The sequence below is a fragment of the Chiloscyllium punctatum genome, chromosome 8, assembly GCF_047496795.1.
Source record: "Chiloscyllium punctatum isolate Juve2018m chromosome 8, sChiPun1.3, whole genome shotgun sequence".
Taxonomy (NCBI): Eukaryota; Metazoa; Chordata; class Chondrichthyes; order Orectolobiformes; family Hemiscylliidae; genus Chiloscyllium; species Chiloscyllium punctatum.
This window is the reverse complement of record NC_092746.1, coordinates 26,464,891-26,491,993: the sequence shown is the minus strand read 5'-3', so window position 1 is coordinate 26,491,993 and position 27,103 is coordinate 26,464,891. Positions and strand designations below refer to the sequence as shown.

At 40.4% G+C, this 27,103-nt stretch overlaps 1 protein-coding gene across 3 annotated transcripts in view; it reads right to left on the bottom strand.

Moving 5' to 3' along the window:
- Nucleotides 1-8,890: 8,890 nt before the first annotated feature.
- Nucleotides 8,891-27,103, bottom strand: part of LOC140480421 (zinc finger protein 385D-like) — a 1,040,629-nt gene continuing 1,022,416 nt past the window's right edge. For all 3 annotated transcript variants that reach the window (XM_072575258.1, XM_072575256.1, XM_072575257.1), the window contains one exon: nucleotides 8,891-11,690. In XM_072575258.1, the coding sequence (XP_072431359.1) occupies nucleotides 11,460-11,690 (231 nt within the window). In that variant the 3' untranslated portion in view covers nucleotides 8,891-11,459. The remainder of the gene's footprint in view (nucleotides 11,691-27,103) is intronic.

The following is a 27,103-nucleotide window of genomic DNA, read 5'->3' as shown; positions in this document are numbered from 1 at the left end:
TGTTATTACATATGACAAAGGCACAGCCCAGTTGACCTGGCAAAGTCATCTTTATTAACACCAAGGAATTGTGCCCCACACACCCAATCAAACAAAAGCCTAACATAATCATATTCACAGAAGCATATCTTATATTCAATGTTCCAGAATCTTCTACTGCCATGCTTTGGTATGCGTTGTCCCATCAGCAGATCTAAAACTGCCCCATCATAAGATGTAGGAACAGAAATAAGCCATTCAGCCCATTGAATCTGTTCTACATTTGATGAGATCATGGCTGATCTGATAATCTTCAACTCTATTTTCTTGAATTTCCCAATGACCCTCAATTCCTTTACTGATTAAAGATCTATTGCAGCATTGAATGTACTTAGCAACCCAACCTCAGCATTCCTCTGTGGTAAAGATATCAGCAGATTGACTACTGTTTTAGAGATGAAATTTCCATACATCTCTGATTAACTGGGCAACTCCTCACTCTGAGATAATGCCCTCACATAAGGGGCAACAACCTTTCCAGAGCTAGTCCCCTAAGAAGCTTGTACATTTCCATCAGGTCATCTGACATTGTTCTATAGTCCAATGAATACAGGCCCAATCTACTCAATGTCTCCTCATAAGATAACCTTCCCATACCTGGTATCAGCCAAGTGAACCTTCTCTGAACTGCCTCCAATACTAGTATACCTCTTTTTAAAGATACAGGACCAAAGCTATTCACAGTATTCTAGTTACGGTCTGACTGGTGTCTTGTATACTTTTAGTAAAACCTCATTACTTTTATACTCCATTCCCTTTGAAATAAATACTACATCCAACTTGCCTTCCCTATTACCCACTGCACTTGTGATTCATGGATGACAATGTCCCTATGTTCCGTAGCTTTCTGTATTTAAGTAACATTCAGCTCCTCCATTCTTCCTGTCAAAGTATAGAACCTCACATTTTTCCCACATTATGGTCTATCTGTTAAATGTTTGCGCATTGATTTAACTTGTCTATACCTATCTACAGACTCTTTGTATCATCCTCACCACTTGCCTTCCACCTAATTTGTGTTATCCCCAAACTTGGATATAGTACATTCACTTTCCTTACTCAAGTTAGTAATACAAATTGCAAAGATTTGTGACCCAGCATTTATCCATGTGGCACTCCACTAGTTATAGGTTACCATCTAAAATTGTCCCCTCTGCCTTATCCCAACTCTCTGTCTTCTATTAGTCAGTCAATCCTCTATCCATGCTAATATGCTACCTCCAACACTATGGGCTGTTATGTTATACTAAGCAGCCTGTATGATACCTTATCAAACACTTTCTGAAAATACAAATGTATTACAACTACCAATTCCCTTTTATATATTCTGCTTGTTACCTCCTCAAAGAAACTTTGTCAATTTGTTAGGCATGATTTCCCTTTCATGAAGCCATGCTGACTCTGCTTAATTATAAAATGTATTTCTAAATGCTCCGCTATTACATTCTTTAGAAAAGTCTCCAACGTATTCTTACTAACAGATATGAAGCTAACTGGCCTATCGTTACTTGTGTTTTGTTTTTGTATCCTTTCCTTTCTAAATAAAGTTTTCCAATCCTCTGGGACTTTTGCAGAACATAAGAATTTCTGGAGGATTACTATGAGTGGATACACTATCTCTGTAGCTACTTCTTTTTGTATCCCAGGATATATCCCAACAGGTTCCCTCCTAGAGGTAACATGATGGTAAGTATACAGCCAGTGGATATTGGCTCTGAGTATCCTCAGCATTGATTCTGATCCCTGTTAACTTTCATGGCATTAACATGGGCATGGAAGCCACCTACTGATAATCATCTGAAATCTTCCCTCAGATGATGAATCTGTATTATTCTTCAATTCTTCACTACTAAACAACAAAATACAATGTACAACATGATTCAAAAACAATAAGCTGAAGTACAGTAAATAAAAATATTTTATACAGTTAGCAGGAGACTCCAGGGACTGGAAACCTTCTAACTGTTCTTTGCAAGTTTTGCAAGTATTGCTGTAACGCCATTGGTCTCCCATCTCAGGTTCTGGATGTTTAGAATATTGTAATGTATTGAATGTACCTGATTCCATAAATGAAGATGGCTTGGGACATTTATTGATGGGTGCCCTGTTTAACTATCCTGACATTGGAACTACAACCTGCATTTACACCTAATAACTATGTTTAAACCTACAACCCACATCAGATAAGGTAGATTGACTTCATTGCCATTGTGTTACTCAGTCTCCCCATCAGGCAACAATAACTGCTGGATGTCCTAAGACATACAGGCTTACATCTGGAAAGGAGCAAAATAAAATCTCATTAAAATCAGGCAGCGGTCTCATGATTTCCTTCATAGCAGCACTTCAGATGATCTCCATTCAGAACTATTCTTTGATGTAAAATATATAATTCCAGGAGGATTGTACACTCATTAAAAATGGTCTCTCTGAATATTACATTTGGTTTTCTATTCCCTTGGTTTGAGCTGGGCTTTAATCACATGGAGAATTAGGTTGTCACACATTTCATTAACTTGTATAAAGCACGTTTTCCAAGGTAGTTAACATCAGTTTGCTCTAACCTTATGGGAGAAATTTAACTCCCCTCAGCTTTATTTCAATCAAAATAATTAGGATCAACATCCTCCCTTGTGTGTCTTAAATCTGTTTCAGATGGTCCCAATTTATGTAACTAATTAATATTTACTGAACTCAGTTAGAACAATCTCTATTTGGCTGAGGTTACTGCATTTACTAAACAAAGTAGATCCAGTACCTCCTAATATCACATGGGTATGACTCTTTTTCCATAGACCATTTGACAGTTCTCCTGAGACTTAGTCTTAGACCATGAGATGTAAGGGCAGGATTAGTCTTTTCGGCCCATCAAGTCTCCTCCACCATTTGACCATGGCTGATATGTTTCTCAATCCAATTCTTCTGCCTTCTCCCCATAACCTTTGATCATTTTAGTAATAGAAGCCTTACTCAGCTGCTCACAGTTATGAGAATATGCTTAGGGGGCTCACAGTTTAGTTATAAGTTTTATTTGTTTTTTTATCAGTAATATTCTCAAGCATTATTTTCAGGATAAGAAGTGAAGACCCAGAACCAGGTGTGAAGAGAAGAAGCAAGAATAAAGGTTTTTAGATTAGATTAGATTAGATTACTTACAGTGTGGAAACAGGCCCTTCAGCCCAACAAGTCCACACCGCCCCGCCGAAGCGCAACCCACCCATACCCCTACATTTACCCCTTACCTAACACTGCGGGCAATTTAGTATGGCTAATTCACCTGACCTGCACATCTTTGGAGTGTGGGAGGAAACCGGAGCATCCGGAGGAAACCCACGCAGACACGGGGAGAATGTGCAAACTCCACACAGAGAGTCGCCTGAGGCGGGAATTGAACCCGGGTCTCTGGCGCTGTGAGGCAGCAGTGCTAACCACTGTGCCACCGTGCCGCCCATAGGTGTTTGGTCTGAAGCTATTGAGAACAGAAGGTCTAGAATTGAGAGAGGAGATACCCAAGGAACAATCCTGGTGACAACTGTCACAGCCACTAAGGGCACCCAGAATGTGCTCAATCATTTGAACTAATATAGCTCATTTAGTCCCCTTTCTAAAATTTGTAATGATTCAAGTTGCTTACTAACAGTCAAAGGCTATTGTGGTGGAGTGCTAGTGTCCCTACATCTAGACCAGGAGGTCCAGGTTCAAGTCCCACCTACTCTAGAGGTGTGTAATAATGTGTGAACAGATTGATCAGAAAATATCTATACCAACAGTCAAGCTTCTTTTGCTTGAAGAGAAAATGAGAACTCTTCAGAATTCTCCACCTCAAATGGCATTAGAAACTCAGTCTTCTAATATATTTACATAGAAATTTAAATAATCTTGATTGTCTATGACATAAAGAGGTATGGGAATAGTGTAGGAAAAAAAACATTGAAGTGTTTGATCAGCCATAGTCATACTAAGTTACATTTAGAATTTTTTTTATTTGCAGTTGCAGTTTAAATAAATGTAAACCTTCCTCACTCACTACTTCTAAAAATGTTTGCATATTGTGTGATTTTAACAGACAATTTTAAAAAGGTCAGAAGTCTTTCAAACTTTCTCAGGTTTAAAAGTCTTGAAGAAATTGTGCTGGTGTACCAATGGTTCATATATCTAGGCCCATGTGTAGCATGACTGCTGTGAAAACCCTCTGGCATTCTGTGTTGATCACTTAGATGAAGGTGTACGTTGAGATATTGCTGTAGCAGTTCATGCTTCTGGTGAGAGCACAACGCTATGGCTTTAAGTATTAACAGCTAAACAGCAGAAGGCAGCTTGCTGATCTATTTAAACAAGGCTGTGTAAAGCCCTCTCAACTATTTAATTACATCTGAACAGTTAATATGGCTTCTAAAAATATTATACATACCCACAAATCTGATTTACTTTTGTTAAATGCAACTTCTAGACACTTTCATATATAGCCAAATTTAAATGTGAAAATTTAAAACCTTCAAGTTCCAATTAAAAAGCAATTTCCAAATTTATGAAGCTTTTGTATTCATACTTAGAAAGGACAGTTAGCACTGTGCAGGGGAAATTGGAATGTCAGATATCCTTCTGACAGTGAGACGTGGTGCTTTTCAACAATTTAGAATGCAATTGAATTTGAGGATAATGTAACATTTCACATCAAGTATGATGTCTCACCAAAAGCTCAGGAAAGATAAAACAACAATATTCAAAACTTGTCTCTTTCAAGTCTGAGGATTTCAGTCACACTTTGCACACTCAAATCTTCATTTTTGAATAATGTACGGCTTAGAATAACTAAAATAAATACAACTCAAACTCAGCATCATTATTGTCATACAAACTTGCCTAGGTGGTTTTAGGCATGACACTGACAGGGTTTTGTTTCTGCTGACAATACACTTCAGGGGTTCACTTGCTTGGATTGATAAACTGTCATATCTCTGTGCTGGATGGAGTTAAGACTGAGTGCAATAGTGTGGGATTAAGGGTTAGTATAAATCAGCCAATGTTGGAACTGAGTGTCTAATCAGGACATTGAGAGATCACTCAGGTAGAAGGGACTGAGATTTGAGAGTGTTAGAGAAGCAGCAATTTGTTCCAGATATCAGAAATGAATATAGTATTAATAAAGATTTGGAACTATTTTACTATGACTGTGCCCCAGTTGCTGGTATAGAACAGCAGATAAGGGATAACTCGCCAATTCTAAACGATGGTGACAGGAACAGACTGAACCTTAATGTATGGACAGTTCAGGCCATAGAGTAGACCTCGATTCCATGGCCAATCCTATTCTAAAGTATTGTTTTATGATTTTCTGTGAATTGAGCATGAGTAAGTAGTATACATATCATATTGGTAAAAACAATGACTGCAGATGCTGAAAACCAAATACTGGATTAGTGGTGCTGGAAGAGCACAGCAGTTCAGGCAGCATCCAACGAGCAGCGAAATTGACGTTTCGGACAAAAGCCCTTCATCAGGAATAAAGGCAGTGAGCCTGAAGCGTGGAGAGATAAGCTAGAGGAGGGTGGGGGTGGGGAGAGAGTAGCATAGAGGACAATGGGTGAGTGGGGGAAGGAGATGAAGGTGATAGGTCAAGGAGGAGAGGGTGGAGTGGATAGGTGGAAAAGAAGATAGGCAGGTCGGACAAGTCCGGACAAGTCAAGGAGACAGTGCTGAGCTGGAAGTTTGAAACTAGGATGAGGTGGGGGAAGGGGAAATGAGGAAGCTGTTGAAGTCCACATTGATGCCCTGGGGTTGAAGTGTTCCGAGGCGGAAGATGAGGCGTTCTTCCTCCAGGCGTCTGGTGGTGAGGGAGTGGCGGTGAAGGAGGCCCAGGACCTCCATGTCCTCGGCAGAGTGGGTGGGGGAGTTGAAATGTTGGGCCACGGGGCGGTTTGGTTGATTGGTGCGGGTGTCTCGGAGATGTTCCCTAAAGCGCTCTGCTAGGAGGCGCCCAGTCTCCCCAATGTAGAGGAGGCCACATCGGGAGCAACGGATACAATAAATGATATTGGTGGATGTGCAGGTGAAACTTTGATGGATGTGGAAGGCTCCTTTAGGGCCTTGGATAGAGGTGAGGGAGGAGGTGTGGGCACAGGTTTTACAGTTCCTGCGGTGGCAGGGGAAAGTGCCAGAATGGGAGGGTGGGTCGTAGGGGGGTGTGGACCTGACCAGGTAGTCACGGAGGGAACGACCTTTGCGGAAGGCGGAAAGGGGTGGGGAGGGAAATATATCCCTGGTGGTGGGGTCTTTTTGGAGGTGGCGGAAATGTCGGTGGATGATTTGGTTGATGCGAAGGTTTGTAGGGTGGAAGGTGAGCACCAGGGACGTTCTGTCCTTGTTACGGTTGGAGGGGTGGGGTCTGAGGGCGGAGGTGTGGGATGTGGACGAGATGCGTTGGAGGGCATCTTTAACCACGTGGGAAGGGAAATTGCGGTCTCTAAAGAAGGAGGCCATCTGGTGTGTCCTATGGTGGAACTGGTCCTCCTGGGAGCAGATACGGCGGAGGCGGAGAAATTGGGAATACGGGATGGCATTTTTGCAAGAGATAGGGTGGGAAGAGGTTACTGTCTCCTTGACATGTCCGACCTGCCTATCTTCTTTTCCACCTATCCACTCCACCCTCTCCTCCTTGACCTATCACCTTCATCTCCTCCCCCACTCGCCCATTGTACTCTATGCTACTCTCTCCCCACCCCCACCCTCCTCTAGCTTATCTCTCCATGCTTCAGGCTCACTGCCTTTATTCCTGATGAAGGGCTTTTGCCCGAAACGTCGATTTCGCTGCTGTGCTCTTCCAGCACCACTAATCCAGTACATATCATATTGGCTACAGTTACAGCTTTGCATACATTAGGTGAGGTGCTGCTCTTAGTCACTAAAATTCTTTAGTAGCTGGTCACCTTTTTAAAGGTAAATATTAGTAGCTAATCACCTTTCTACAAAAGTCCCTGGATGGGTGCTTCATATCAGGAGATCTGCAACACAAACACGATGCCAAATTCACCTCAGTGCAACCTGCCAGCAAAGGATGTGAAGGAAGTCTGCACACAGTGAGCAGTATCTAAACAGCCAGTGGAGGTAAATTTGGAGGCAGCGGAGACTATGGAAAACATTTTGTGTTCAGCTCCTGATATATTCCTGCCTATGAGCAATCTTGCTGAATGTGGGGTGAGACTGGCATCAGCTACCCAGCTGGCAGCAGTGGGCAGCTAATCAACAGCATTTAGGTATCCACTTTAGGGGAAATTGGTGACACCATCAGGATCATAACGACAGTGGATGGGACCTCTGTTGAAAGCTAGGCCATGCAGTTTATTGCCAGTATCAGGCTAGTGATGCCAGCAGCATGGACTCCAATTGAGCAATAGCCCAGAGCCATGGGTACCAGAGTGCTGCAGGCTGATCATTACAGAGGCCCCCTTTCCACAATCCAGCCTGGCAGCTCTGGCTGCAGGTCAATTCAAGCTTTTCTTTCGAGCTCTTCACAGGGTGGTTCCAGCTCAAGACTGCCTGGTTATCTTCTACCAATACGTTCACCCCTCCTGTCGTCCAAATCCTGAAGAACCAATAGTGTTTTCAGCCAACTCTGATCTTCAATTTGCAACATTTACGGTTCAATTTTTTCTTTTAAAACTCATTTCCTTCAGCAGTGATTTCAGAAAACTTACACCTGCTGTCAGCAGAGGATAAAATAATATGGATTCAGGCAGCCAAAGGTGGGCTTTTGAATAAAAGAGGAACTTTAACTAGTGCGTGGAGGGAGCCAAGCTGTATCTACATCTGGCTGATAATTATGGGACTCAGCAGCCCCTATTCCTGCCTTCTCAGCTGAAAAAGCCGCGGGATAGAATAGGACACCATTCACGTTCCTGACAGCTGCCCCACAGCAATTTAATACGAGAAGAAGGGCTACTTGCTTTAGGAAGTCCACACCTATCTCAGGAAGAAGTCCCGTCTTAGACAGTTACTGGCCAATTGGATAAGTAGCAGTTTTATAGTTCCAGCAATACCAGCTGAGTGTCCCTGCACCCCAAGGTGGCAGTGGTTGATGAAGGCAGCTCATTGTCACCTTCTCCAATGCAACTGTGGGTGGGCAATCCACGCTGACCAGCCAGTGAGGTCCACGACCCACGAATGAATAAAAAGTAAGTAACGACCAATGACCACCTAGTGAGGCCATCAGCAAAGCTGCTACAGTGTTAATTCCACCTCCCCACCCCCTGCATCCCGGTCCCCCTCACCCCGCCTCACATTTGAACAGGCATGACCATCATGGCTCACTCTTCAACAGGCTGCAGTTACTTCCACATTATGTGTCTCCTTGTACTGGGAAAACAAAATGCATTATTAGACCACGATTGTTTATAAAACTACCACAAACGTTTTAGCCAAGACAATATCACATTGCTATATCTTTCTAAATCTGCAGAATTTCATATTGAGTAATTGCACAAAAATATCAAACACCAATGTCTAATAGTAGAGAATTCAGAGTTTTGGAATTCACCAGGAATGATGTTAATTCTCAAATGAGCAAACCTGTCAGTGCATAGTTTTCTGTTTTAAACTTAAATCTATTCCTTTTTCAAGTTTACATAAATACAACTTGTTCTCTATTCCAGAATTATTTTCCATCTCGACACACTAGAGCATTTTGTTGACAAAATATAATTAGTACACTTTCATTATTAAATGTTTGAAGATTTTATTTCTGTGTAATCCTTGCAGCAGGATTTCAATTAGCCTGTAATGTAAAAATAACTGCGACTATTTCTAAATCAAATGCCGTTCAGTCATCCACATTTTTCACAATAAACACAGAATATTTTTGGTTAATACTAATACTTTATTAACAAATTATTTTCTATTTCAGCAAACCTTTTTACATCACCTTTAAAGATTTTGACCTGAGCTATCAGTTTCATTTGATTTTTGTAATCACTAAAGATACATACAAGGTTGGGAAAGCATTTATTGACATTACTGTACATGGAAACATCATTTTCTTGTCACAATTTACATTTGGCTAAACTACTAATAGTCTGCAATAAAGCTGCAGGCTTTAACAGCTAGAATGTACAAAATGACTTCCCAGCTTTGTTGTGCTGTGAACATTTATGTTTAAGTCTCTTGAAGCTGGAATGAAACAAAATGCAAAGAAGCTAAAACAAAAAAAAGTCAAACCAATCTCCGAAAGACCTTCCTCGGAAGCATATGACATTGCATGGCTGTATCGTAAACTTAACATCCAAATAGTGAGAAACAATGAAGAAATAACATTTAAGCCACATAAATTATACAGATGAGTTATGAGAGAAAACATTAAAACTTCAATATGAAGCCATAATGAAATGGCTTCATTACGCATCTGGAATTCATTTAAACTGGTTGCAACTACAGTTGAAGAGAAAGAATGTTTTTTAAAAAAAGTAAGCTGAACAACCAGTATAGGTTTTGAAATTTTCTTTCATTTTACTTTACTCAGTGCAACAATTCAGTTGAATGGGAATATCAGGCTGGATTTAATGCCACACACTATGCTGAGACCCATAGGGAGGCAAAGCCACTCCAGTCTCTGTCTGGTATGAGAACCATCCCTGATGAACTTGCAGGGTGACAGGGGTTCGTGGTAGGTTCTCTCAGCTGCTGGTGATAGAATGTCATTTATGAGCCAATTAACAACCATTATGGTGGAGACCACTGCAGTTTAGTGATGTGTTATTGATTTAATGGGATCCGCATGATTTTCCTTGCATTTGAAGATCACCCAGCAAACTATGTGTGCTAGTGACCTCTCAGTGGAAGTTCATCCTTCTTCTAGGTAGCATGGTGGCACTGTGGTTAGCACTGCTGCCTCACAGCTCCATGGACCTGGGTCTGATTCCACCCTCGGGTGATTGGCTGTGTAGATTTTGCTATTTCTCCTGGTGTCGGTGTGGGTTTTCTCTAGGTGGTCCGGTTTCTTCCCAGAGTTAAAAACATACATGTAAGGGAGATTGATCATGCTAAATTGCCCTATAAGTGTCCAGGCTAAGTGGGTTAGCCATGGGAAATGCAAGGATAGAGTAGAGGCCTGGGTCTGGGTGTGATGCTCTTCAGATTGTCGGGTACAGACTCGCTGTGCGAAATGCACTGTTGGGATTCCATGATTATTCTATTGTCATGCATTCTGAAGCTGTTTGGAGGGATCATGCAGCCCCATCTGTCAGGAGCCCCACCCATGACATTTTTCTCCCACTCTCACTAACCTTTGCGCTAAGGTTTCCCAATCCTCCTGAACCTCTGATGGGTATAGTGCCACCAGTTAGCACTGCTCTCCACTTGCACTAGCAGGGATGAATAACTGTTGGCATGTGATTTGGTGGGCGGGACCTCCACTTCTAGGGTCTTCCATTTCAGAGATAGGCCAATGGGTAGCATTTAAATGCCCAAAGGACAGTTAATTTCATTTGGCTCAACCGAAAGGACTGATACATGACCCCTCCTACCTACCTAACACACGACTCCCTCAACTCAAGCCAGTGGGCAAAATCCAATTCATTAATTCAGATTAACTCCAACAATTTCAGCTCTGACAAATAGAATTAAGCACGATTGCAATTTGGTTGTGTGTAAAGGGAAAACTACAATTCGTGAAGCTGCTTTATAAAATGAAGTACAAGAAGGTGTGTGGCGTTTATGCTGTCCGTACATTTTAATACCTTGCTTTGTCTGCAGTTAAAAATAAATACATAATCAACTCCATGAAGACAGTCACACACCTTCCCGAACATGATATGCTAGGATGCCTAAAAATTATATTGGTTTGTCTGCTATTCCATTCCATCTGACATTGGCAAATCATATTAGACATATTATTACATCAGAGATATACAGCACAAAGCTACAAATTCACAAGACACCATTTACAAGTTTATAGTTGGGTAAATAGAAAGCAGCAAGCTGCTGAACTGTGCTGACAGTTAATGAAGACAATTGTCACAGTGTCCCATTTTCTTTTGTTTCATCCTACAGAGAGAAATTAAATATACATATAGGACTTGAGTTTAATGCCCTGACACACATTTATAGACTATTCACAAGACATGGAAACATTACATGAAAATACTGTGTAAAAAGGCTGATTGTTATGGGTAGTTTGCAGACTCTATACATTTCTACAGCACTAAAAACTACTCATAATATCCGTGTATTAGATTTTCCTATGGGAGGATTGCTTTACTTCTTTTTGCTGAATAAAAATGCAGCTATTCAGAGTCCACGTTGGTTACTGCACAAGCAAGTTTCTTTCCATGTTATTTAATTCCATGATTATCACTGCATAGTTCCCTGTTTGAATTATTGCAGTATTTTATTATTACTTTCCTAATGTTCTCTCCTGTACACAGGGCAGGTCAGTAAGGAGCAAATAGAACCGGAGTGTGAGCTGCCCGTATAGGTCCAGGAGCTGGTCGAAGGAGAGCCGGAGGAAGGGCTGCTGTTTGGAATAGAGTGGCTGCCGGGCTGGAGCGCAAAGCGAATGGTGAATTCACTGCAGCAGCAGCAGCGGCTGCTGCAGCAAATGGGTTTGGTAAAAGGCGAGCAGCTAGAGGTTTAGAGAGTTCTTTCTGAAAGGCCAACTTCACCTGTAAAAGACAATACCACAGTGAAAAGGTTCAGGACTAAACATTTGAAGGGTCTTCCTGCATATAAAGCATTAGCATCATGTTCAATCATTATGACTTTGATAACCCAGAAATCTTTCATTTTAGTACATTTTCAAATTCATATGAGCTATGAAAATATTGTTATTAGGGTAAAGAATTCAAAAGCAATCTGCCTTAGTTATTCACAATTAAACACAGTATTTTTTATTCTATTTACCTTGTCACAGACTGATATATGATGTAAGAAAAGTAAAATCTAATCTGGTTGATACAGATTCATATTAAAATTGAATTCCCAAAGGATGGGCATGGGAAGCCAGCATTAACGTCTTGTTAGCCAACAATGGGGTGAACATGTCACAATACATAGAATGAGAATGTAATGCACTCAGTGTTTCTAAAAAAGTAATTTTCCAAGTTCAACAGCAGTTATGCAATTTGTATGGAAACCAAGGTCCTTTTGCTTAATCGGCGATTATACAAATATTAACCATATTAAATATCTCCATTTAAAAATCAAGTAAACACTAAAATCTATATTGAACAAAAAAGTTTTCATTTTCTTTAGATTAAATGCCCATGCTCCTTATTTGATGATTGGACAATTTGAATGTCATTTAATCATAACAATAAGTTAGTAAATTGATGATCAATCAAAATTTGGCCAGGATCATGTAATGTTAGAATTACAATAAGAATGTTAACTGCATTATCAGCTCATTACACATATCTCTTAAGAGTTTAAACAACACAGAATAAGCACTGTTTCAATGTGTTGCACAGTGAAAATTACCTTAATGTCTATGATAGCTGAGTCCATTTATAGGTAAACCTGGCTCCAGGTTAGAAAAAAATACATATATTCCAGAGTGTACTATTAATTAAGATATTATATAAAAGTACCAAAATAAAATCTTAGTTTCGTAATTTTACTGAATATTCATTTTTGAGTTATTAAGTGTCCTGAAACCTGCACAACTTCATCATGATACTTCACAGTCTCAATATCAGGTGTCTGAGGAATCCTAACAGGTACAGTTACTGTTTGTCATATATGGCATAAACACTCGATCCCTACAGAAGCATGTTCTACTTGATATAAAAGCTTAGTTAGAGGTTAGCAAAGCCAAAGTTTATGAATCTCATACACAGAAAAGCACTCCTGGAATTGAAACCAAATGGGCTCAGTGGTTGGCACTGCTGCCTCAAATCCCCTGCCAGGGATCCAGGTTCAGTTCCAGCCTTTGGTGACTGTCTGAGTGGAGTTTGCATGCTCCCCCCATTTTTGCACAGGTTTCTGCTGGATGCTGTGGTTTCCTCCCACAATCTAAAGATGTGCAGATTAGGTGGATTGAACACGCGAAGTTGCCCTGTACTGTCCAGGTATAGGCAAGATGGATTAGCCATGGTAATTGTGCAGTTACCGGGTTAAAGTGGGTGGCTGGGTCTGGGTGGAGTTACTCTTTGAAAGGTCAGTGCAGACTATGGGCTGAACGACCTCTTTCCACAAGGTAGGAATTCCACTGTTTGCTCAGCCCAAGAACTCTGTCCATTGATCATTAAAGAATTCAAGTTCCCAAAGTCAAGTTTATCTGCCAGTTCTGTTATTGTACATGTCTGGTCTGACAATCATTCATGGCAAAAATACAGTGGATGCTAGAAATCTGAAACAAACACAAAACGCTGGTGAACCTCAGCAGTTCTGGCAGTACCTGTGGAGAAAGGAACAGGGGTGGTGCGATTCTTAAGAACTCTGAAGAATAGTCATATCAGATTTGAAGTGTTAACTCTATTTTTCTCTCCAGAGTTGCTCCCAGACCTAAAATCATTAATGGTGTCAGAGTGTACTGCAAGCCTGTCTGAATCAGGAATTGATGATAGACAATTGACTCTGTTCCAATGTATTAGTGTTAAGCGGGCCAGTTTGACATTATCCTGATTTTGATTACCTTTATTTTGAACCAGGAAGAATAGCTGCTATAGATTACTCAAATCACAGGTCTGGCTGTCACTAAACATACAGCAGGTACAAACAGTTCCTCACTGATGCACAAGATTATGATTCTGTCAGGGTTTATATAGGAGATTGCATTAGATGTGATCATGTTTTACATAGCCCTGGGTAGTGAATTAGGATTGTAGCCCTCGATCCTGATGGGATTAGATCTGACACCTCAATGACTCCTGTCATAAAGACATACAGCATGGAATCCGACCCTTTGGTCCAACCAGTCATGCCGATCATAATCCCAAACTAAACTAGACCCAAATGCTTGTGCTTGACCCATATCCCTCCAAACATTTTCTATTCATGTAATTATCCAAATATCTTTGAAAAGTTATGACTGTACCTGCATCCATCACTTCCTCTAAAGGCTCATTCCACACACAAACCATTCTCTGTGTAAAAACGTTGGCCTCATTTCAGTTTTTAAAGTTTCTTCCTCTCACCTTAAAAATATACTTCATCATCTCAAAATCCCCATTTTAGGGAAAAGACACCTGCCATTCTCCTCATCTATACCCTGCATGACTTTATAAACCTCCATAAGGTCACCCTAATCAACCTCCTACGCTCCCATGTCAGAAGACCCAGCCTATCCAGTTTCTCCTTATAACCCAAACTCTCCGTTCCCAGCAGCATCTTGGTAAATCTTTTCTGAACTCTTTCCAGATTAATAATATCCTTTGTACAACTGGACAGCCAGAACTGGACACAGTACTGCAGAAGAGGCCTCACCAATGTCCTGTATAACTTTAACATTAAGCCCCCGACTCCTATGCTTGAAGGTCTGAACAATAAAGGCAAGTGTGGTAACCACCCTGTCAACATGCGACACAAACTTCACAGAATTACATACCTGAACTCCTAGGTCTCTCTGTTACATAAATGATTTAGATGAAAATATAGAAGGCATGGTTTGCAAATGACATCAAAATTGATGGTATAGCGGTCAGTGAAGATCATTATAGAGATGTACAGCATGGAAACAGACCCTTTGGTCCAATCCGTCCATGCCGACCAGATATCCCAATCCAATCTAGTCCAACCTGCCAGCACCTGACCCATATCCCTCCAAACCCTTCCTATTCATATACCCATCCAAATGCCTCTTAAATATTGCAATTGTACCAGCCTCCACCACATCCTCTGGCAGCTCATTCTATACACGTACCACCCTCTGCATGAAAATGTTGCCCCTTAGGTCTCTTTTATATCTTTCCCCTCTCATCTTAAACCTATATCCTCTAGTTCTGGACTCCCCCACCCCAGGGAAAAGACTTTGTCTATTTATCCTATCCATGCCCCTCATAATTTTGTAAACCTCTATAAGGTCACCCCTCAGCCTCCGACGCTCCAGGGAAAACAGCCCCAGCCTGTTCAGCCTCTCCCTATAGCTCAAATCCTCCAAACCTGGCAACATCCTTGTAAATCTTTGGATTGTAAAGAGATCTTGATCAATTGGCCCAATAGGCTGAGGAGTAACAATGGAGTTTAATTTGGATAAATGCGAGGTATTACATTTTAGTAAAATAAATAAGACCAGGACCTATACAATTAAAAGTAAGGCTTTGGGTAATGTTGTACAACACAGGCTGTATCATTACATTGAATAATGTTCAGCCACATCCTAAAGCAGACTCACAACCACATCACATCTCCTTCCTCAGTGCCTGCCTATGGAATCGACTGATCCCACATGGACTCCGGACTACATTCAGACTAACACAATTTGGACCTGAACAGGATAACCAGGTCTCCAGCATCTGCAGTCCTCACCCTCTCCTTATTAAGTTGAACTAGCCAATGTAATCTGGACCTATTGCTGTAATGCAATAAACTAGTGTCTCTTCTTATTCAGACTGACTAGCAGTTTATCCTCCACTGTAGCTAACTAATTAGATCATTAGATATAGTAATCTAGAAGGTAGGATTGGTGATAGCACTCTACTCAATCACAAAACTGTTATTCGTTAGCACTGCAACATTTGACATGATGATCAGAAGTGGGGATCATTGCATACACACAATCATAGAATCCCTACAGTGTAGAAGCAGGTCATTTGGCTCATTGAGTCCACACCAACCCTGCAAAAAGCATTCCACTTAGATCCACATACTACCCTATCCCTGTAACCATGCATTTCCCATAGCTATTCCACCTAGCCTGCACATCTTTGGACTGTGGGAGGAAACTGGAGCACCCAGAGAAAACCCATGCAGACACAAAGAGAATGTGCAAACTCCACACATACAGTTACCCGAGGCTATAGTCAGAAGTTAGAGAAAACATCAAGCTTAAGGAGAAAGCATATAATTGAACAGAGATGAATGGGAGGTCAGATGGTTGGTCAGAATATAAAGAATGGCAGAGAGTGACTGAAAGTTTAATCTGAATCAAGAAGTTAGAGTTTGAGAGGAATCTAGCTAGAAATGTGAAAATGGACAGCAAGAGTTTCTTTAGGTATTTAAAAATAAAAATGTTAAGTAGTGTGTCAGTCCTTGAGACAGTAATAATGGGAGTTCATAGCAGATGATAAGGAAATGCTGGATGAAATGAACAGATATTTTGCTTCTGTAGCTGTGAATCTGGTGGAAGGGAAAGAGGAACGTAGTGAAATTGCAATCACCAATGAAGTGGTACTAAGCAAACTGATAGGTTTGCAGGTTAACAAGTCTCCAGATCCAGATGGACTTCATTCCAGGGTCTTAAAAGGTGTTTGCCAATGAGCTAAGAGATATATAGGTATTAATTTCTCAAAATTCTCTAGATTCAGGACAGCTTCCAGCAGACTGGAATACAGCAAATACAAATCCTAGATTCAAGAATGGAGCAAGCTGTTAAACAGGAAACTTTAGGCCAATTATTTTGCATCTGATTCTAACACGTTCCCCATGACAACCATTAGGTTGTGCATTTTGAAAAGCTCGATGTATTCAGGAAGGGTCAGAGTGGTTTTGCCTCTCCTTATTTATGGAAGGAAGTAACTTGGTGGTGGTGGTTCAGAGGAAGTTTACCTGGAATTGATACAAGAATTAACGCACTGTTTTGTGAGGATTGGATACTCTGGACTTGTTTCCACTGGACTCTAGAAGAGTGAGAATTGACTTGATTGGAATGGATCATATCCTGAATTCTTGCGACAAAATGGATGTGGAAAGGATGCTTACTCTTGTAGGACTGTCCAGAACCAGATGCTTCTATCTTAAAGCTAGGGATTGCCCTTTTAGAACAGAGATAAAGGACTATTTTTCTTTCCTGGTATTGAGACACTTTGGAACTCTCTGTTTTAGAAGGTGGTAGAAGCAGGGCTATTGAATATTTTAATATCAGTGGCGGCAAGGAAGTAAAAGATTATCAATGATAGATAAGAATACAAAATTTGAAACACAAATGGATGAGCTATGATCTTGTTGAATGGTAGAGCTGAGGAAAAGGTCTGGATGACAGCTCTCCAGACCAGAAGTCTCTGTCCATGACATTATTTTCAAAAGTCACAATTACACAATACTTGGGGAGACAAAGTCAAACTTCACGGTGAAGAATCTGCAACATGTTGTGTGGTACCATCACTATGCCAAATGCATTCAGAATTGGTCTAGCAGCTTAAAAATGGGTAACAACAAGGAGCTATGGGCCATCAGCAGCAGGATAATGATATCCTAATATACCCTATAACCTCATGGCTATCATATTCCAAACTCTAATATTACCCTCAAGCCTTGAAATCAACCCTGGTTTAGCAAGGAATTTACAGCAGCATGCCAAGAGCATACTGGACAAAATTAAAAATGTGGTGCTAATTAAATGAAGCTACAACATAGGTTTACAAGTGTGCAAAGCAGAAGCAGCAGTGTGCTATAGTCAATGCTAAGTGTTACGACATGGGGTAAACACTCCTGCTGAATTTAAACCAGCAACATTGAAAAGATTTATCCTGTGTAGTAATCTATGAAAATCCGAGAGGCCAAGAACTATATAAAGTAAAAATTAACAACCTTAGTTCTTAAAGTATAACAGAGAATAATTAGCTCACAACTATTTATACCCTCTTCCTCTAACCTATCTTTACCTTCCCTTCTCTAATACTCGCCCACTAAAACTCTCAATTAAGATTTACAGGAAAATTCCATTTTTAAACCAGCCAGTAGTTGAATCTTCTCTTTATCTTCGTTGGCAGATTGGCTCTCCAGGTCAGTGTTGAGGTTTTTCTCTGTGCAAACTCCTCCTCTAGACAGGTCCCTCTCAGAGAGTTCTGACCAGCTGTTGTTGGCCTGGTGGCAGTTCTCCTCTCAACTGTTCAATTCTCCCTGGTCTTATATCCCCAAAGCATCGGATTGTGTCATTGGCTTTTAAGTTAAAAATCACACAACACCAGGTTATAATCCAACAGGTTTACTTGGAAGCACTAGCTTTCAGAGCACTGCTCCTTCATTAGGTGGTTGTGGAGTATAAGATCATAAGAATTTATAGCTAAAGTTTGCAGTGTGATGTAACTGAAATGATTTATTGAAAAAGACCTGAATCATTTGTTAAGTCTCTCATCTTTTAGAATGAACATGTTGGTTTCAGTTTTTTTATAAGTAAATCGCAGACCATTTAAAATGAAAGAACATATGAAAGAACTGAAATCAACATGTTCATTCTAAAAGATTAGAGACTTTACAAACAATCAAGGTTTGTCACTCCTCCCTTTGATCCTGCCAAATCATTCCCAAGAACAAACTGAATTCCTGGAACTGACACTCTGTCAATCACTCCCACTGTAACATCCCCAGTCTTGAGGTGGCACTCCAAACCTGATCTTACACAGGGGAACTCTACATTTCTGTGCATCTATCCCACAGTTTATAACACTGACAGGTAACAGATTACAAAGAGTGCATATTCGCTCATCCCTTATTATCAGTGACTGGTTAGGTCCTGTATCTCTCAAAATTATAACTTTTTGTCCTTCTCCCCCTGTTATTTCTGAGTAAACTTTACCCACAGAGGCGAATTATTTGTAGAGATAGGGTACTAACTCCATGCCCAGCCCCTGCTTAGGCTATGCACTCTCCTGTAGCTCGTTGGCTCTTCTTGGGATCTCCTTTACTACCTTCACTAATGCCACTGGCTTAAGCTTCTTTTACCACATCTTTTCCCACAGTGCCTTTCTAAGCCAGCACTATGACTTTACTTTCTGGCAATGAAAACATCTTTTCCCAGTGCCCTTCTGAAAACACTGTAATTTTCTGTGTCCCACTCCATTACACTGAAAACACTTGAGGCCTTTCACCTCCTGTCCACCCTCTTGGGCTTCTTTAACCTCTGGTAAAATCATACCAATGTGCTCAACTCTTGGTTTCAAGGTGTAGGATCTCCCCCTTCTCCCAACTTCTATCCCTCACAGGATGAAATTCTGGCCAGAAGCTTGTCTTATGCACCAACACGTACTCAGCTGTTAATTCTGCAGCCCTTTTCACTTCCCGAACTTTCTGTTTCTCCACGTGAATTCTTACCATCTCTGGAAGTAAGTGTTTAACAGCCTCAAAATTCTTATTTATTTTCAAAGCATGTACCCATCAATCAAAATGACTATGTTTAATTCGTTTGAACTCAACATAAGTCCGATCTGGATTCTTCATTGTGGTTCTGAACCGCTGTCAATATGCTTCTGGTGCCAATTCAGCACTTAAAATAGCATGTTTAACCTCTTCATAATCTCTTGACCCCTCATCTGACAGTGTGGCAAATACCTCACTATCTCTGCCTATCAGTTTAGTCTGAACTAGCATGACCCATAACTCCTCGGACCACTCCATCTGCCTAGCCAATTTTTCAAATGAAATGAAGAATGCTTCAACATCTTTTTCATCAAAATGTGGCAGAGTTTTGACCTATTTATATATATCACTACTTTCTCTTTTAATCTCCATCCCGTTAACCTGACTTTGCTGACTAAATCGCAACTTCTCAAGTTCAAATTCAATCTATTTTTTCTTTGCTTTTCTTCACCCACTTTCTCTCTCCTTTTCTTTTCTCTCTCTTTGCTCAGCCAAGAACCTTATAGAGTCGTAGAGATGTACAGCATGGAAACAGACCCTTCGGTCCAACCTGTCCATGCTGACCAGATATCCCAACCCAATCTAGTCCCACCTGCCAGCACCCGGCCCATATCCCTCCAAACCCTTCCTATTCATATACCCATCCAGGTGCCTTTTAAATGTTGCAATTGTACCAGCCTCTACCACTTCCTCTGGCACACAAAACTCTCTGCATGAAAAAGTTGCTACTTAATTTTTTAAAATATCTTTCCACTCTCACCCTAAACCTATCCCCTCTAGTTCTGGACTCTCCCACTCCAGGGAAAAGACCTTGTCTATTTATCCTATCCATGCCCCTCATGCTTTTATAAACCCCTATAAGGTCACCCCTCAGCCTCGGACGCTCCATGGAAAACAGCCCCAGCCCATTCAGCCTCTCCCTACAGCTCAAATCCTCCAACACTGGCAACATCCTTGTAAATTTTTCCAAACCAATTCTAGTTACACAACGTTCTTCCAAAAGGAAGAAGACCAGAATTGCACGCAACATTCCAAAAGGGGCCTAACCAATGTCCTGTACAGCCACAACATGACCTCCCAAATCCTGTACTCAATACTCTTGACCAATAAAGGAAAGCATACCAAACGCTGCCTTCACTCTCCTATCTACCTGTGACTCTACTTTCAAGGAGCTATGAACCTGCACTCCAAGGTCTCTTCGTTCAGCAACACTCCCAAGGACCTTATCATTAAGTGTATGAGTCCTGCTAAGATTTGTTTTCCCAAAATGCAGCACCTCGCATTTATCTAAATTAAACACCATCTGCTACTCCTCAGCCCATTGGCCCACCAAGATCCCACTGTAATCTGAGGTAACCTTCTTCGCTGTCCACTACACTTCTAATTTTGATGTCACCTGCAAACTCGCTAACTATACCTCCTATGTTCATATCCAAATCATTTATCTAAATGACTAAAAGTAGTGGACCCAGTACCAATCCTTGTGGCACACCACTGTTCACAGGCCTCCAGTCTCTCTCTTTCCTCTCTCTCTCCTCTCTCTCTTTCTCTTTCTCTCTACCTTTCTCTTTCCTCTCTCTCTCTTTATTTATCTTCTAACTCCATTTTCCTTAATTGAATTTAAGTTTTTCTACCTCTATTGCACTTGTCTGTTTCTCTGACACATCTCAGCATTTGAGTAACTCCCTTACAATTTTAGCTTTAGTTATATCCTTGGTTAAACCCAAATCTAACTTATTTGCAAATTCTAACAGTACGGCCTTTTTCTTTCCTTCTCAACATTCTTCGAAAATTTCAGAATCATCTTCAAATCCCAGAACATATATTGCAATTTTAAGAGCAATTTCTCTCATTTTTAAGTTAATCAACCACACATTACCAAAAGTAAACAAATTGTCTCACCTACATTTCATTTAAAGATCTAGGACCCTAATCTGCAAGTGTTTAAATCTGCTGGAACTTTTCGTACCCCCACATCTATTCAAATCTGTCTAAACCAGTTCAAATCACAGACCCAAGCCCCCAAACTGCTACGACATACAGTAAATCCTTCTGCTTAACTTAAACCAGCAACACAGAAAAGATTTATCCCGTGCAGTAATCTCGGAAAATTCGAGAGGCCAAGAACTAGTTCAAGTAAATTTTTTAACAACTTTAGTTCGTAAAGTATAACTGAGAATAATTAACTCACAACTATTTACACCTTCTTCCTCTCTCCTCCCTTTACCTTCCCTTCTCTAATACTAGTCTGATAAAACTCTCAGCTACCTGGAAGAAGGTGTTCCATGCTGAATCCCTCCGCCTTCTCTCTCTCCTGTAAGATACTGTGTCTGCTTTTTCGTTTTGTGCCAAAGCATCTTTTCAGGGATTGTTGCAAGTATTTGGAACAGCATCACTCAGTTGGGATAATCTGTTGGGTTTCCGGATATGTTAAGTTATTCTCTGTTCTGTACTCTTTTGTTTGTGTTTTATTCGGTAATCTTGCAAGTGAATTGTGTTTTGTTTAAAACTAAGTGGTTGGACCAGCTGCATCATGCCTGGAATATCCACTATACATCTGCTTCAAGCAACTAGCAAAGTTAGGGTCCGGTCTACTTTCTTAAAATGTTTTGAGGGGGTCTGGCCTGGTACATTACAGGTTGGGGGTTCTTTGTGGGGTTTATGCTATAGTTCCGATTTGGGATTCGGGTTATTTAACTCAAAGGCAGTGAGTGGTAAGTGTTGAGTTTTGAGTGCTGAATTCAGTTGATTTAAATAGTGCTTGGGATAGCAACCACTCTGTGGGTGGAAGGAATGACTTTGGGTTTTTTTTCAAAAGATGGTTAAGGCCAAGCTGCAGGAATTAGCAGACAGGCTGGAGTTGGAGCTGCCTCCTTCCAAGAGGAAAGGGGAGATAATTACAGCAGTAGCTCAGCATTTAAATTTGCTGGAAACACCATCTGAATCTTTAGAGATGGCTAATGTTCAATTGAAAATGAAGCAACTTGAGTTCGAGGCAAAAAACGAGGAAAGGGCACCAGAAATGAAACAGTTTGAATTACGATTAAAAGCAGAGGAAAGAGAAATAGAACAAATGGCTTTAGCAGAACAAAAAGAAGAATAGAGAGGAAAGGAAAAAAGAGAGGAAGTTTGAACTTCAAACATTGACACTGAGAAAGGAAAGTCAGCTTAAAAGGATGGAGATGAAGGCTGAAGCTTAGTGAGGAAGGGTGAGCAAACCCATGGTAATCAAAGGCCTGGTGGGGATTTGTTTAAAAATATTCAAGCATTGCCTAAACTCGATGAGAAGGACGTGGAAACCCTTTTCATCTCATTTGAAAAGGTGGCTAAGCAAATGCGAGGGCCAGTGACCATGTGGGGTTTGTTGATCCAAACAAAGCTTGAAGGTTGAGCTACTGAGGTATTTGCATCACCATCAGAAGAGGTATCTGGGGTGTACGAGGAGGTTAAGAAAGCTATCTTCAGTGCATATGAACTTGTGCCAGAAGCCTACAGACAACGTTGTGGGAATCTAAGAGACACTGGTCAAAACTATATTGAGTTTGAAAGGATCAAACAAAGTAATTTTAAAAGGTGGATAAGAGCATTTAAAAATGGAGCAAACTTATGATGGTCTTAGAGAGACAGTTATTTTGGAGTGCAAAAATTCACTTCCTGAAGTAGTGAGAACTCATGTGGAAGAGCAGAAAGTTAAAACAATAAGACTAGCAGCTGAAATGGCTGATGATTATGGGTTGGTCCAATAATCAAAGTTTGGCTTCCAAAATCAGTTTCAATCCATGAGGGATAGAAACTGGGGAAAAGAAAAATCCTCATGTGGAAAGGGAAAGGTGGATCTTAGTATAAATCATAAGAATAACTTACCACAGTGTGAAAAGGAAATCCTTCAGGAGGTCAGAGAAATTAAAAAGCTCTGGTATTTTCATTACAATAAAGTAGGCCACATGAAATCTCAGTGTTGGTGGGTTAGAAGAAGCACTGGGAAGCCAGATGTAGGAAAACAGGACAAACCAGTGAATTTTGTTGGAGTGGTAATGGAAAGCACATGGTGGCTAGAAAGCTGCACCAGAATGTACAACCTGTTCGGAGATTGGTTAAGGAGGAAGTGCCAGATCTTCTTAAACCATATACCTGCAAAGTTAAAGGTTATTCACATTGGCCAGGAGCAGTAGGTAAAGAGATTACAATATTAAGAGACACAGGATCCTCTCAATCTGTGATGCTGAACATTGAGGAGCTATGTACTTCTGAAGGACTATTGCCAGAAATGGTACTGGTGGTGGGAATTCATTGACAGACAAAAAGCGCTCAATTATGTAAAGTGAGGTTAGTGTGTCCAGTGAAGAGTGGCAAATTTGTGGTAGGAGTACTGGACAAAACTCTCAGCTCCTGGAATACAATTTGTCCTTGCTAATGATATAGCTGATTCGCTGGTAAAAGTGCTGCCTAATCTGGCAACTGAAACATTGCAGGACACATATCCTGGAATTTTTCCTGACTGGTAACAAGGTCACAAAGTCACTAGCTGAAACAGGAGAGATCAAAGAGTACAGATAAGAAAGTTGAAGTGGAATTTGCAGAAACCCTGTTCGGTCAGATGGATGAGATGAAGCAGGAGCAGATAGATGACAATGCAGACATCTCTAGCTCAAATAAATTAACTGAGTTATAGCAGAAAGATGAAAACCCAAAAGGCAGACACAGAAAAAGAATCTGAATGTTTCCTTGAATGCTATAATCTTAAAGATGTTGCCTTAATAAGGACATGAACACCATTACATATTCATGCAGATGGGAAATGGACAGTTCATCAGATCATATTGCTCGTGGGTTACAGAAAAGTGATGTTACGGGCAGTGCATGAGGTATCGCAAGGGTGTCAGTTAGGGTGAGAAAAACCAAGTTAAAATATAAAAACACTTTTACTGGCCTGGACTGCACAAGGATGTAGTTGAATTTTGTCAGACATGTCATACATGTCAGATAATTGGAAAACCCACAAGCAGTATAAAAACCCGTGCCTTTAATACCTATTCCTGCATTTAAGGAATCTTTTACAAGAGCCTTAATTGATTGCATAGAACCCCTACCTAAAACAAAAAGTGGGAATCAGTATTTGTTATTAATAATGGATGTGTCGACTAGATTTCCAGAGGCCGTTCCACTATGCAATTGCATAGGTAAAAGGATTTTAGAGAAATTACTCAAAGTTTTCACTAGATACAGCCTATCCACAGAGATACAATCAGAACAAGGGTCAAACTTCACATTGAAATTATTCAAAAAAGTTATGGATAGTTTAGTAATAAAAACAATTCAAATCTACTGCACACCATCCAGAGTCACAAGGACCACTAGAAAGGTGGCATCAGACATTAAAAACCATGTTAAGGCCTTATAGTCAAGACTGTCCAGATAATTGGGATAAGGGAATTCTATCTGTATTTTTGCGATCAGAGATGCACCAAATGAATCGACCAAATTCAGTCCATCTAAATTAGTTTTTGAGCATGAAGTGAGAGGACTACTAAAATTGATTAAGGAGAAATTGGTAAGTCAGAATTCAGTGACCACATATTTGGATTTTGTGTCAAATTTTCAGAAACGATTAAATAGAGCGGGAGAATTAGCGAGACAGCATTTAAAGGTATCACAACATACAATGGAACAGGAAGCAGACAAGAAATCAAAAACTCACAATTTTGTTATCGGGTATAAGGTGTTAATGTTTCTTCCATTGATAGTGAACCTTTAAAATCAAGGTTTAGTGGACGTTAATAGTCGAAAGGAAATTGAATGAGGTGAACTATTTGATAAGGCCTCCAGACAGAAAGAAATCTCACAGTGTGTGCCATATGAATTTGCTCAAAGGGTACTTTGACAGGGAAGGAAAACAAAAGGAGACTGTGCTATTGGTTATAGCACAGAGGGAAGAACCAAATTCAGAGGATTCTGAATTGGACATTCCTCAAATTAAATTGGACAATGAGGAAGTTGTCAAAAATTGGGATAAATTATTGAGTTACCTTCTAGAGGAAAATCAAAATGACCTGAAGGAGTTATTACTATCACGTGGAGAGATATGTGGAAATAAACTGGGAAGTACTAACCTAATTATGCATGATGTAGATATGGGAGGTGCTGTTCCGATTGAGCAACATCCTTATAAGCAAAACCCTCTACAGTTGGCACAGGCTCAAAAGGAGATTGAACGCACACTCCAAGATGGCATTATCAAAGTGAGTTACAGTGACTGGAGCTCACCTATAGTAATGGTGAGGATTGTACCCAATAGTAATGTGTGGACTACCACAAAGTCAATGCAGTTTCATAGACTGATACATATTCGATTCTGCATTTGGAGGTCTGTGTTGGAAAGGTGGGACAAGCAATGTATATTTCTAATTTGGATTTGGTCAGAGGATACTGACAAGAGAATTTCAGCGTTTGTAACACTGAATGGACTGTATCAGTTTAAAATCATGCTGTTTGATATGAAAAATGCACCAGCCACATTTCAGAGATTAACCAATAAGGTCATTGCCGGATTACCTAACTGCGTCATTTATACAGATGACCTGGTGATTTTTCGTCACACATGGAAAGGACATTTACAACGTTTATCAGATTTGTTTGAGAGGCAGACTTGGTGATAAACCTGGCTAAAAGTGAATTTGCCAAAACCCAAGTCACCTTCTGGGCTATATTATTGGACATGGACAAATGGTCGTACAGAATGCAAAATCCATGGTAATTGGGAGTTTCCCATACCATCAACAAAAAGAGCAGTACTACGGGTCCTGTGATTGAGTGGATTTTATTGAAAATTCATACAAAATTTTCGCAATTTGGCTGCTCCACTCACTGAATTGTGAAAGAAAGGCATGAAGTTTCAGTGGACAACGGACTGTCAGAAGGCATTTGACAGCCTGAAAGCTGTGTTAACCACTGTCCCAGTATTAGTCACACCTAATTATGCAAAGCTATTCAAGGTGGCTATCAATGCCAGTGATGTGGGTGTTGGTGCTGTGCTCTTGTAGGAAGGTGACGAGAAGGTAGAAAGACCAATCGGGTATTTCTCCAGGTAATTGAACATTCATCAGCAGAAATTCTCCACAGTTGAGAAGGAGACTTTGAGCTTGGTTTGGGTATTACAACATTTCAATGTTTATGTGACCAGTAACGTATCTGACACAATCATATCACATAATCTATAGAAGATTGTGGAGAAATTTAAGGCCAAATATTCCACACAGTTTAGATGGAGCTTGTTGTTATAGCCGTTCAATTTGAAAATTGTGCATGTGGCAGGAGGAGAAAACGTGATTGCCGATGCATTGTTCAAACTTGAATGAGAAATGGAGGTGTTTGGTGGCAGAAGTAAACAGACTGAAACAAAGTGTAGTTAGTGCATGTTTGCATGATAATTGTTAGTGTAATGCATATGTGGGTTGTAGAGTACTAACAGTTTAAAATTAAGGGGTTTTAAAATTAAGCCATCTTTGGATATTGATTTTTTTTTAACAGGGGAGGTGTGATGATGCGGCTCCTTTAACAAGGTTATGCTGTCTCTTGGCATATTTTTTGAGAGAGGTCTTAAAAGCAGTGACTCTGAAAAGTCTAGGTTTGAAGGGTTTTAGGGCCAATTTGATTATAGCTAACAGACACTGCCTCAGACAAGAGGCTTTCAAGTTTTAAAAAAACACTTGTACAATGAAAGGGGAGTGGCCAGTTCTCCTAGCTCCACTTTTCACTGGTTTAGTTTGGTTTGGTTTTTAGCTGTCTGGCTGTTCACTGAAAGCAGTCAGTTTGAGACTGTTAGTCCAAGAAACAGTTACATGGG